The 12,732-nt window shown below is 37.1% G+C and overlaps 2 protein-coding genes across 2 annotated transcripts; one reads left to right on the forward strand and one right to left on the reverse strand.

The window, feature by feature from the left end:
• Window positions 1–2,848, reverse strand: vcpkmt (valosin containing protein lysine (K) methyltransferase). Its single transcript, XM_061743996.1, has 5 exons — window positions 2,516–2,848; window positions 2,313–2,426; window positions 2,123–2,195; window positions 1,863–1,982; window positions 1–1,774 (listed from the first exon to the last, which is right to left on the reverse strand). The coding sequence occupies exons 1-5, from the start codon at window positions 2,770–2,772 to the stop codon at window positions 1,664–1,666; spliced, it is 675 nt and encodes a 224-aa protein (XP_061599980.1). The 5' UTR covers window positions 2,773–2,848; the 3' UTR covers window positions 1–1,663.
• Window positions 2,849–5,023: 2,175 nt separating this feature from the next.
• Window positions 5,024–12,732, forward strand: msh4 (mutS homolog 4). The gene is made up of 20 exons (XM_061743290.1): window positions 5,024–5,162; window positions 6,135–6,275; window positions 7,116–7,279; window positions 7,372–7,482; window positions 7,627–7,742; window positions 7,823–7,996; window positions 8,089–8,261; window positions 8,383–8,450; window positions 8,576–8,650; window positions 8,765–8,829; window positions 9,253–9,422; window positions 9,522–9,658; window positions 9,813–9,916; window positions 10,323–10,447; window positions 11,004–11,204; window positions 11,300–11,418; window positions 11,513–11,641; window positions 11,868–12,042; window positions 12,128–12,216; window positions 12,382–12,732. The coding sequence occupies exons 1-20, from the start codon at window positions 5,024–5,026 to the stop codon at window positions 12,577–12,579; spliced, it is 2,673 nt and encodes an 890-aa protein (XP_061599274.1). The 3' UTR covers window positions 12,580–12,732.

The following is a 12,732-nucleotide window of genomic DNA, read 5'->3' on the forward strand; positions in this document are numbered from 1 at the left end:
CATATGAAAACACACACACTCATGGTTAAAAACACACATCCTCACATTGATACCCACACAGCACACATACCCCCCTCAACATACACATCAAAACATAATCATAAACATCTGGCTGAGGAACAATATCTTGGGGATCTATCCATGAGCCACCCCACCAATGACCAATGAGGGCGTCACCATGGGGAAACTGCCCACGTCCGGGCCGTCCAGCGTCCACACCACAGCCGCATGGGATATTAGTTTTCTGACATGATGCATGTCTGTAAGACTGTAACAGATTTCAAGTAAGCATGTAAGAGAAACACTAGTTATTGCATTTACTGTATTCTAACATGAAGTGATTTTGGTGTTTTAATGGGAGCCTCCAACCCCCTCATGTCAAGTTCAGGTTTAATATTTTTATACGGTCTGAGCATTGGAGGCTAACCTACTCATTACACTTCAGTCCTACTGTGTACACAGAGAGCAGCATGAAAAGCTGAGAGGGGCCCCTGCATGCCTTTGGGAGCACGGAGAGTACTTCATGGTTTTATGCCTGAAAAAAGAGCCATAATCTTCCACTTAATCTGGGGCTTTGATTGGAATTCCCCACACATGGGAGTGGGGGGTGTAGACAGGTTTAGTGTATTGTCTTTGGTTTTTAAAGCCTGGTAGGTTATCAAAGCCGGTAGATTTTTTTTTCTAGCCTTCCTTGATCAAATAAAGCATAGCCTTTATTATTTCAATGTATATTCATTTGATACATAGTTTGGCCCTCAAACTAATTTATCTTCACTTTCAATAGTTTTTTTGGTATTCACTTTGGTGGGGTGTCTCATATGTTTCACAATAGTTGGGTTCGTTTCTTTCAAAGTATAAGTAGACTGCCTAAGTCCTTGCACATTGTAACTTGTTTTTTTGTTGTTTTTTTTCTTCAAAGTAAATGTCGCCCCCTGGTGCTCAATATGAGTAATGCCGGAATTCACAAACCAAAAAAGAAATGAAGCTACTCTTGCAGCTCATCGCTCAGTCATATTTAACGCTTTTCAATTCAAATGTCCTAATGTTATAAAAGACACAGTTAAAATTTGCTAAATCATGTCCATCAAGAATAATGGAAATGCTCAAGAAAAGAGATGTAGAGAATTGTGTGTTATCTTTACAGCTTCTTGTAAATCACTGGTGAAAACAGGGTGCTTTCATACAAGCAGCAAAAACGAACTTTTGTAATTTTTAGCTCCATGGATCTCCTAGATGTGGAGGTTAGGTCACTTTTAAATGTCTAGATGTATTTGTTTGGTCTGTTTTCTCTAACGTCATTACTTCCTGGAGTACCTCAGTTGCCTCAATGTGGTTGTTAATGTCCAACATAGTGCCGCAAAGTGACATGCATTAATTGCAACAGATGACCAGGATAGGACTCCAAAGTTACTCTAAGAACTTGATCCATCCTCAAGGTAATCAAATATTCATTGGAAAAAGTTATTTAGTGCTGTTTTTACTGTATTTTCTATTACATGACAAAGGAGCATGCCTAATTCTCAACCTAAACATCCAAACGAACACCAAAAGACAGTCAAGAAAACACCAAGTCACAACTGTATTAATATATAATGAAATTTGTTCCAGAAAAAAATACAAAAGCAAATACAATAAAGTCTAATTACTCTTTGAAAAAGTCTGTTTATTCTTTTTTCTTTTTGCGAATGTGCAGGATGTGAATGTCAGGACTGCTGAAGTCTGGGTCTTGTTTGTTAGAAGGGATCTTCTCGCAGCTGAAGTTCAGTTGTAGCAACTGAAAGATAGCAAAAGTGAATCAGACAATCACAGTGACAAAAATGCTAATTTAAGTGCCGGGGGGGACTCAGTGGTTTGGTTCTTACCTCAAAAAACTGCCTCTCCACTTCTGGATTGACACCCTCAGTGCGTTGCTCATAGCAGCAAATGATACATGTCTCTGGTCCTGAAATGAGCTTCAAACTCTCGACCAATGGAACAATGGACTGTTTGGGGAAAGAAAGAAGAAAAAAAGACTCAATGACAGTTACCATAAACACCTCTTTTTGTTTCAAAATGATGCTGATAATTTTACATTTTTCAAGAGCAATATTAGACTGAATAGCAGAAGTCTATTGCACAATACCTGCTCATAATAGATGCAATCTGCCATAAGGACAAAATGTGGCGGAGGCAAGAACTCACACACGTCATCGCCCCTTTGAAATTAGTAGAAATCAAGAGTTATCCTATAGCAAATATGCAGGTAGTACATAACATTTCAAACTGTAATTCGGGGGGACTTAAAACAAAAAAAACTAAACATAAGTACAAACCATTTCAGTACCTTGGCAGTTATGGAGCCAGTACTGATGAGAGCCTTATTTTCATGAATATTCACCCTCAGAAGGGTCTGCAAATCTTCCAGGTCTGTTACTACAACTCGAGCTCTGCATTGATTAAAATGATAAATTACAATTAACTATCTGATATCCAACAACAGCCCAGGTAAATGCATTAAAGGTGTACCATGACTCACCCCAGGGTTGCTGCCATCAGACCTACGACTCCTGTCCCGGCTCCCAGTTCCACCACAGTCCGCCCACACCACACGTTCACCCCCGAAGACGGCTCGTAAAACTGTGTCGTTTCTAAATATTTTGCGAGAACGATAGCTGCATCCCAAACCACACAACCAACGTCTCCCATGTAGCACTGCTTTACTTTCAGGTAACTGCCGTCATTTTTTTCAATTTCTCTGACAAAATATTCACATTCACGTGTAGCAGTCGCCATCTTGGCTGTGTTAAGGAACACGACTTCCGGGTTTTTCGAAAATAAAAGCGTTGATTGGACAAAAATCTGATGGGTTTAATGATGTGTGTGTGTGTGTGTGTGTGTGTGTGTGTGTGTGTGTGTGTGTGTGTGTGTGTGTGTGTGTGTGTGTGTGTGTGTGTGTGTGTGTGTGTGTGTGTGTGTGTGTGTGTGTGTGTGTGTGTGTGACGGAAAAATTGAGGAAATTGAAAACAAAATAAAAAAATATCTTGTTTATAAGGTGTCCCCATACTAGGGTTGCCACCTTTCAGAAATAGAAATAAGGGACGCCCTGATTTCAGCAGCGCAGGAGCCAAAAAAAAAAGCCCCAAAACTTCTAAACTGAATAAAAATGTGTTTATTTTATATGAAAAAATAAAATGCTTTGATTTAAAGTTTAAAGTGCTTTAATAGCATTGAACTTGCATGACTGTACAGACAGACAACCATACTAGCAACTGAAATATCCTCCTATGCTCTGTATGTCCACATCAGCCCAGATGTATAATATAGCCTACAGGTGAAGAATATGGTGTAAAAGTTAATTTATTTCAATAATTCAACTAGAATATGGTGTAAAAGGTTAATTTATTTCAATAATTCAACTAGAATATGGTGTAAAGGTTAATTTATTTCAATAATTCAACCAGAATATGGTGTAAAAGGTTAATTTATTTCAATAATTCAACCAGAATATGGTGTAAAAGTAAATTTATTTCAATAATTCAACTAGACTATGGTGTAAAAGTTACTTATTTCAATAATTCAACTAGAATATGGTGTAAAAGTTAATTTATTTCAATAATTCAACTAGAATATGGTGTAAAAGTTAATTTATTTCAATAATTCAACTAGAATATGGTGTAAAAGTTAATTTATTTCAATAATTCAACTAGAATTTGGTGTAAAAGTTAATTTATTTCAATAATTCAACTAGAATATGGTGTAAAAGTTAATTTATTTCAATAATTCAACTAGAATATGGTGTAAAAGGTTAATTTATTTCAATAATTCAACCAGAATATGGTGTAAAGGTTAATTTATTTCAATAATTCAACTAGAATATGGTGTAAAAGTTAATGAAAATAAAGTACAAATCGCGTCCCGTATTAGTTCAATACGGGACGCAACATTTTTTTCTCAAATAAAGGACAATTCCGTATTTTACGGGACGGGTGGCAACCCTACCCCATACGTTCCTTGACAAATACCTATTTTTTTAACCTCTTTGAAACACTATGTTTTATCTCAAAGATAATTTGGCGTTGCAGCAAATGAGATGAGATGGGGGGTTGTAATCATCTTATCATTATTATTATTATTATTATTATTATTATTATTATTATTATTATTATTATTATTATTATTATTTTTTTTTTTTTTTTTTTTTTTACCTTTATTATTATTAGTAGTAGTAGTTATTATTATTATTATTATTATTATTATTATTATTATTATTATTATTATTATTATTATTATTATTATTATTATTATTATATTATTATTATTATTATCATCATTATCATTATTGCCATTATTATTATTAGTATTACTATTATTATTTATAATAATAATAATAATTATTATTATTATTATTATTATTATTATTATTATTATTATTATTATTATTAACCTGACATGCGCAGATGTTTACAACGCAGGGAGTTGTTGGCAGTTATTATCATTATTATTATTATTATTATTGTTATTATTTATAATAATAATGATAATAATAATAATTATTATTATTATTAATAATAATAATTATTATTATTATTATTATTATTATTAATACCGTTATTATCATTATTTATAATATAATAATATTAATAATATTAATAATTAATATCATATGAATATAGTTGTTGGCAGTTATTATCATTATTATTATTTATAATATAATAATTATTATTATTATTATTATTATTATTATTATTATTATTATTATTATTATTATTATTATTATTATTATTATTATTGTTATTATTATTAGTAGTAGTAGTAGTGGTGGTAGTAATAGTAATATCATCATTATTATTATTATTAACCTGACATGCGCAGATGTTACAACGCAGGGAGTTGTCAGTAGTTGCTAGCTGCCAAGAAGTTGCCTACGCTTTAAAAAGGCCTCGTTCTGTTGCTTTTTTACGTGTCAAGGAAAATTAAGAAGAAACAAATATGCAAATCAATATTGAAATGTTTCTCCGTTGTCGTGTTTTTGCGAGATTTTAAGATGTATCACAGCAGCACGGATGTAGCTGGCGGCGACACCTCGGACTGCGGGCCGAGCGATAGCTCGTCTTCGGCCAACCGGAGACGAGCTACCGCCTCACCGTGTCCAGCATCAACTTCTTCAGCTTTATCCCAACAAGGTTTACATGAAAACGGGGCGACTTTCACCCATCACTTAAGTATACCAGGTACTTTTATATAGACAGGAGTTTCAGCTGACACTTGCAATTTTATTTTGTAGAAAATGAAAACATCCAAGAAATTAGTATTTTTTTGCATCTATAATTTGATTAATTGGTTTTGATACTTAACAGTATTAGATCCAGATCATTTATTTTGGTTTGCAGCGAAATCATAGCTGTTTCCACATGTTCACAGAGGTGTCAAAAGTATTCACATTCATTACTCAGGTAGAAGTATAGATACTGAAGTTAGAGTTTAAAAATACTCCTGTAGAAGTTGAAGTATCAACTCAAGTTTTTTACTCAAGTAAAAGTATAAAAGTACTGGTTTCAAAACTACTTAAAGTATAAAAGTAAAAGTAATGTACAATCTACAAAAGTAATGTAAGGGGGGGAAAAGCCATTAAGGACAAAAGCCATTGAAAATGAATGCATCTTAGTATAATGCAAATATATTAAAGAACCATATATGTGTACTATTGAGCATTAACATGTGTTTCAGAGAGCAGGAGATATGATGACTAGTTGCCTATAAGTATTGTAATGGTGCAAAAAGTCAAACTTCAGAGGCATTTTATCATTTATCCTAACCTTTATTGGAATGTACATCCAAGTTTAGTTGCAGGAATCTGATGTAAGAACAAAACTGGACAAGAACATCTGTGCCACAACCACAACCAAATTCACTCTATCCGGATGGCGCAATTTAACTGGATAGTTTTTTTTTTTTCTAAATGAAATAGAGTAACACGGCTGTTTTTAAAATGTAAGGAGTAAAAAGTACAGATAATTGCGTGAAAATGTAAGGAGTAAAAGTAAAAAGTCGTCTGAAAAATAATTACTCATGTGAAGTATAGATAACCAAAATTTCTACTTAAGTAAGGTAACGAAGTATTTGTACCTCGTTACTTGACACCTCTGCATTTTCAGCAGCAGGTCAGAGCCTCAGCAGCTTCAGGACAGGGAGGACAGCAGCAGCGCTGCTCGCATCCAGCTCAGACAGCTCCTCTTTTCGCAGCCATGGAGGGACGCCCAGGCTCAGAAGGACACCGGGGTCTGCGGGGCCCACAGGTTAACACCCTACGCATGCATTCATGTGAAAGAATAGTACACTCTCTTTTAATTATTCAGTTTTATGTGTCAGGACATAATAAAAATAATAATCAGGTCTTACAATTCAGTAAATACAATCTTAGATCAGCAATCCATGGTATATTACACAGTGTAATCATCTATTAAGACAAAATTCTGAAGAAATGTGGAACCAACATGTAGAAAACTAATTACGGCACATTCTAAGCTCATGAAACCCCATTAAAAAGCAATAATATGAAGTAATAATTTGTTTTTGTAAGTGTCTTCCATTACAATTAAAGAATTTTGGTCCACTTTGCCTTACAACATCACTTCATTTCATAAAGGATTTTAGGCATTTGTTTACACAATGACTGCAAGGTGTCCACCAAAATCAGCCATACTATCACTCCTCCACCTATGTGCTCGTCAGCAGACACAAAGTGATTACACCGAATGTAGCACTAAGCATGATGGCCAAGCAACTAAATTTTTGTCTGTCCAAAGGCCAGAAGTCTTGTGGATTTTTTGGATGCAGCTTTCCAAACCTAAGTCATGCCGTCATGTTCCTTTACAGACAAAACCTTTCTCAATGACAACATGTCTAAACCGGTTATGCAGCTAACTGTACTGTCATGAACTTGAACATTTATCTTCTTGACTGACGCATATAGAATCTGACATGAAGCGTTCTTGTTTTTTGCTGTTTCTCTTGAGAATTTCAGGTGAACTTGTTGGGATTGCCACTCCTGACTATCTTGAATGTGTTCATTTCTGTCTCCACACACCACTGACTGACCAAACCGCCCCTTTAACCCCGATGAAATATTTTTGCAGGAACAAGTTGCTCCTCTGCATCCACGATCTCTGGTCCCTCCGTGATTGTAGCAGTGGTGGAGGGGCGGGGTTTGGCCAGGGGGGAAATTGGCATGGCTAGTTTCAACTTGAATTGTCCAGAGCTTGTGCTTTCTCAGTTTGCAGACACGGGGACATATGCCAAGGTAACCAGTCTACTTCATCCCAGCTAACAACATTTGAGAAGAAAATGTGAAATACAGCAAGCATGTCACACTCATTTATTATTCTCCTGAAGGTTATAACCAAGATTCACATTTTGGTGCCAGTGGAAATACTGATGCCAGACACAGCCAGTGACAAGGGGAAGGGGACAAAGCTCTTCAAGCTCATCACTGAGAATTTCCCGGTACAAATACAGAGAAAAAACATCTTTTTTTGTTTTCAGTCACTCTCTTTTAGTACCACTTCAGTTAATTGTGCTAGAATGCAGCACTTATTAACAAACGTGTAAGATGATATTTTAAATGTTCTTTTCACATTTTTGCGCAAGGGTGTCGCTTTAACTGCGATTCAAAGGAAGTATTTTAATGAGAGGAAAGGACTGGAGTACATTCAGCAACTATGTGCTCCTGAATTTGGCACTGTCCTCATGGAAATACAAGCAAAGTAAGCAACTAAAAGCATTAATGCACAGAGATCCACTTCCTGTTGCCCAACACCATTTTCATTAACGACTGTTTATTTAGGTATTATTGCCTGGCAGCTGCAGCTGCGTTGCTGAAATACTTAGAGTTCCTCCAGAACTCTGTTTATGCTGCCAAGTCTCTTAAAGTGAGCTTTAAAGGGAGTGAGCAGACGGCCATGATCGACTCAGCATCTGCCGCTAACTTGGAGCTTGTGGTCAACAACAGAGACCACAGGTAAGAGTGAAGGCAACAGCAACATTCTGATCTTTTCTATGTTGTAATTGTGCAGACATAGACAACTGGTGTGTACTTGTGTCTTTTTATAGGAGTGAACATACACTTTTAGGGGTAATCAACCACACAAAAACACCTGGTGGTGTTAGAAGGCTGCGCTCCAATATTCTGGAGCCATTGGTGGATTTGGAAACCATCAACATGCGCTTGGACGCTATACAAGAGCTTCTGCAAGATGAGGAGCTCTTCTTCGGCCTCAGGAATGGTCAGGAACCATTTTTCTCTCGAAACATATTGCAAACCGATGATAAGGTTATAAAACAGAGTTTTATAACTCTGTTATAAAACTCTGATGATGAGTTTCAGGGTTTCTTTACTCTTTTTAGCTATAGGTCATTTCCTCGACATCGACCGGCTGCTCTCTGTTCTCGTCCAAATCCCAAAGCAGGAAACGGTGCGTACAGGACTTCTATATCTCTTGACTGGATGAGTCGAACTTCCAGCAGTGGCACCTTTTCAAAACATTCTTCATCATTCTGTATTCGTGTATTCTTCAGTGATGGCACTTTGTTCTTCCAGGTTCAAGCAGCTGAATCCAAGATTACACATGTTATTCAGCTGAAACACACACTAGACCTCGTACCGCGGCTAAGGGTCTGTGATTATTGATAAGAATTAAATCATTTCTGAGTCGTCCAAGAGACACAGATTGAATAATGGAAAACATAACCCACGTTACTGACCTTTACATTTTTGCCCTTTGAACAGACGGTGTTAAAGAACTGCAGCACAGCTCTGCTGAAGGCTTACAGTACCACGCTGGAGGACGACAGGTTTGAAACTTTCATCCTGGGCCTGATCAGAGTTATTATAGTTAACCAAAACTAAGACTAAAACTGACACTAAGAGAGAAAAATTACACTGAAACTAAATAAAAAATTCAAATTAACAATGCAAAACTAACTGAAACAGAATAGAATTGCAGGTAAAATTAGTTTAATTAATTCTTGTTTTCTTATTCTTATTACTGAAATAATTAAGAAATCTTGTACTGTATGACATTGTTGATAGCATTATTTCATCCTAAATTTTCTTTGTCAATAAATTAATCTGGAACTAAATCAGAACTGAAATACTAACAAAGGAAAAATAAAAAAATTCCAAACTATTATAACTCTGGTCCTGATGAAGCCAGCTTACTGTTTGGTGCTGTGTTTGACCACTGTGAACACTTTTTAAATTATTATTTTCTTCAGGTTTGACGTGATCTTAAACCAGGTCAAGACGGTTATAAACGACGACACAACATACCTTAAAGGGAGTCTAAACCTGCGCACCCAGAAGTGTTATGCGGTGCGCCCAAACATCAACGAGTTTCTTGACATTGCACGCAGAGCTTACACGGAGATCGTGGATGACATTGCAGGTTTTCATGCCACATCTTTTATTAAATGTCATCATCGCAGTGCTTTTATGTAGTTTATTCCAAAGCTTAAGCATATTGTGTGTCATTGGTTTTGCTCAGGACTTGTGAACCAGATGGGGGAGAAATATGGCCTGCCGTTGCGCACCAGCTTCAGCACAGCTCGAGGCTTCTTTATCCAAATGAAACTTGAAGGAGTGAACTTAGCTGAGGGGAAACTCCCCTCAGAGTTCATCAAGGTAAAAATGCACAAAAGGGATAAATTATACACTCTGGGGAATAAGTAGGAATAAGGAAAATGGAGCTTCAAGTGGTAATGAATGAAGCTAAACTGACTCCAATGGGTATGGGAATAGAAAACTATTGTTTTAAATGTAATTGTTTTAATCTTAGGTAACCAAGTACAAAAACAGCTACTGTTTCACCACCACAGACCTGATGAAGATGAACGGACGCTGTGATGAGGCCCTGAGGGAGATCTTTCATGTGTCTTATGTGTGAGGGGACCGTGAACTTGTGACTTACGAACTTGCACAAAAATTTATTGTTTGCATCAATTGTACTGCACTGAATACACTCAGAAACTGAAATATTGCTTAGTGCTACAGCTGTTCTTTTGATAAATTGGTTAGTTGATTTAATATAATAATAACTAATTGAAAGGGTAATTGAAAGAGGTCTTAAAATTAGAAACTGTCATTTCTGAGTGTTGTTTTAAAACACAGAAATATGTTTTCTTATTCAATAGAAGGAGTTAGTAAATTTGTTAAGATGATCCATTAAATGAAAAAGTGCCGTATGTGTAGTTGTTTAATATACTTTGTGTCCACAAGAGGGTACTGTTTGCAAAATGATTTTCTTTCCAGGAATGTTCTCTTTCCTTCTACCTGTCTCTCTTTACAGGGTGATATGTCAACTGCTCAGCACCATCCATGAGCACATCCACTGCCTTTATAAACTCTCTGATGCTGTTTCCATGTTGGACATGTTGCTCTCTCTGGCCAATGCTTGCACAATCTCAGACTATGGTGAGAATAAAATCAGTTTGATTCCCTGTCTTAAATAAGTTGGACCATCAGCTGAACCTTGATGAAGTCTGATCTGTTACCTTGGAGTGAAGGGGGCCTTGCAGTACGCATGTATGTGATCCATTGTGTCATAGGAATGCTAGTAGGTGCTCTACTAAGCAACTTTGCTGGGCTCTGTTCTTCTTGTGAGCAGCAGCAGCCCTGTCAGCCATGTGGGTGGTGAGTGCTGGCCCTCAGCTGTCTGAAACTGTCTCTCTATAGATGTGTGCTGACTGCGTGCCCCCTTCTATCCCTGGCAGCTTGTACTCAGATTACCCTTCTTACATAAGTGTACCAGACAAGTAGAGGAACTAACTGCCAGATATGATTGTTTTGTAATATTGCGGCTCATCTATCAACAAAGATGCATTTAATTATGTATACATTTCATGTGCTGTGTACATTTTACAATGTAATTCTATTTTTCTTCTTTTTAGATGAATCTACAAATATGTATTGAAGCTAATATCCTAGGCTAAACATTAAATAAATGTCTCTTTTTTTTGCTGTCTGTTAGTGCGTCCGGAGTTCACGGACACTCTGGCCATCAAGCAAGGCCGTCATCCCATCCTGGAGCGGATTTCTCGACAGCAGCCCATATCCAACAACGGCTACATCTCCGAGGGCAGCAACTTTGTCATCATAACAGGACCCAACATGAGCGGCAAATCCACTTACCTCAAACAAGTGGCGCTGTGTCAGATCATGGCCCAGATCGGTTGGCAGCAAATCTTCTAAGCTCATAGAAATTTGTGAATTTGAACTGATGTGACTTTATTTTTTAATAATCACCCTATCATGTCATTCTTCCAGGCTCTTTTGTTCCTGCTGAGTATGCCTCTTTTCGAGTAGCTGATCAGATTTTCACCAGAATTGGTGTGGATGATGATTTTGAAACCAACTCTTCTAGCTTTATGTTGGAAATGAAGGAGGTTTGCTTTTATTCAGCTCCATATTTCTCAAATTCTATAATTACATTTTTGGAAAAAAAGATAATCTCTTTTGTTGTGGATTTCTTGCCTGAAGATCTCTTACATCATCCACAATGCAAGTGACAGATCATTGATCATCATAGATGAGTTGGGGCGTGGTACCAGTGCTGAGGAAGGCATTGGCATCTGTCACTCCGTTTGTGAGTTCCTCCTTAGCCTAAAGGTAAAGTATGGAACAAGTTCAGTTCTTCTCTGCTGCTCCTCTCTCTGGTTTTATAAAACCAGATGATTCAGATTCCTGTGTCCTGTTTCAAGCATTCGACTTTTCTTATTGCAGTTGTCTTACACCTCTTAGATCAACAATAAAGCAGGAGAACAAATAAAGAAATTGAGCATACCCACCTTTGTGTAATTCAAGAAGGTGTGTCATGTTTCTCTCATGTTTGCAGGCGTTCACTCTGTTTGCCACGCACTTTCTGGAGCTTTGCCAACTGGAGTCTCTCTATCCTAATGTGGAGAATCAACACATGGAGGTTCAGCACACGCGCAGTCGTGAAACTGGTGAAGAGCGAGTGGTGTATACTTATTTGCTGAATCGAGGATGCTCTCAAGAAAGACATTATGGTATAAAGTCAGAGAAATCCAAGAACATCCCAGTTCAATTTTTTTGTTGTGAAAATGTTTATCAAGCTCAGTTTTGCTTCTCTAGGTCTGAGAGCAGCAGAAATGACCGCTCTTCCTCCAAATGTAATCCAGGAGGCTAAGACAGTTGCCTCTAAAGTCAGCCAACAGCTTTTGGTACCTCCATTAAGATTTGGACATCTTGTTATACAAATATTTGCCCTCTTAAGAAAAATAGCTAAAATATTATTGTGTTCTATTTACAAGTGTGGGATGTCAGAGGCATGATAGATTAGAAAAAAAGACAAAAATGACAAGACATAATCTAATTTCTTCTTCCAGGCCAGACATCACACTGATCCAGAGACTGAGAGACAGAGAGCTGTGTACCACCTGGCCACTCGCCTCTTGCAGACTGCCAGAAACTCAAGATTAGACCCAGAAAGCCTGCGTACGTACCTGAAAGGACTGAAAAGACAACATGAGGCTGAGCTGCAGGCTACAGCGCCCCCAATGGCTGTTGACACAGAGGAGGAATGACTGACTCCACCACTCAATGGGGAGATAAACTTGTACAAATGACTAATACAAAAGAAATGTCTGGTGATCATTACTGGGCATACTTTTTTAATATTAATAGGATTTTTCAGAAGCATTATTTGGCTGTCATCTGTTCACAGTGTAAGATCATTT

Source organism: Cololabis saira, chromosome 16 (assembly GCF_033807715.1).
Source record: "Cololabis saira isolate AMF1-May2022 chromosome 16, fColSai1.1, whole genome shotgun sequence".
Lineage (NCBI taxonomy): Eukaryota > Metazoa > Chordata > Actinopteri > Beloniformes > Belonidae > Cololabis > Cololabis saira.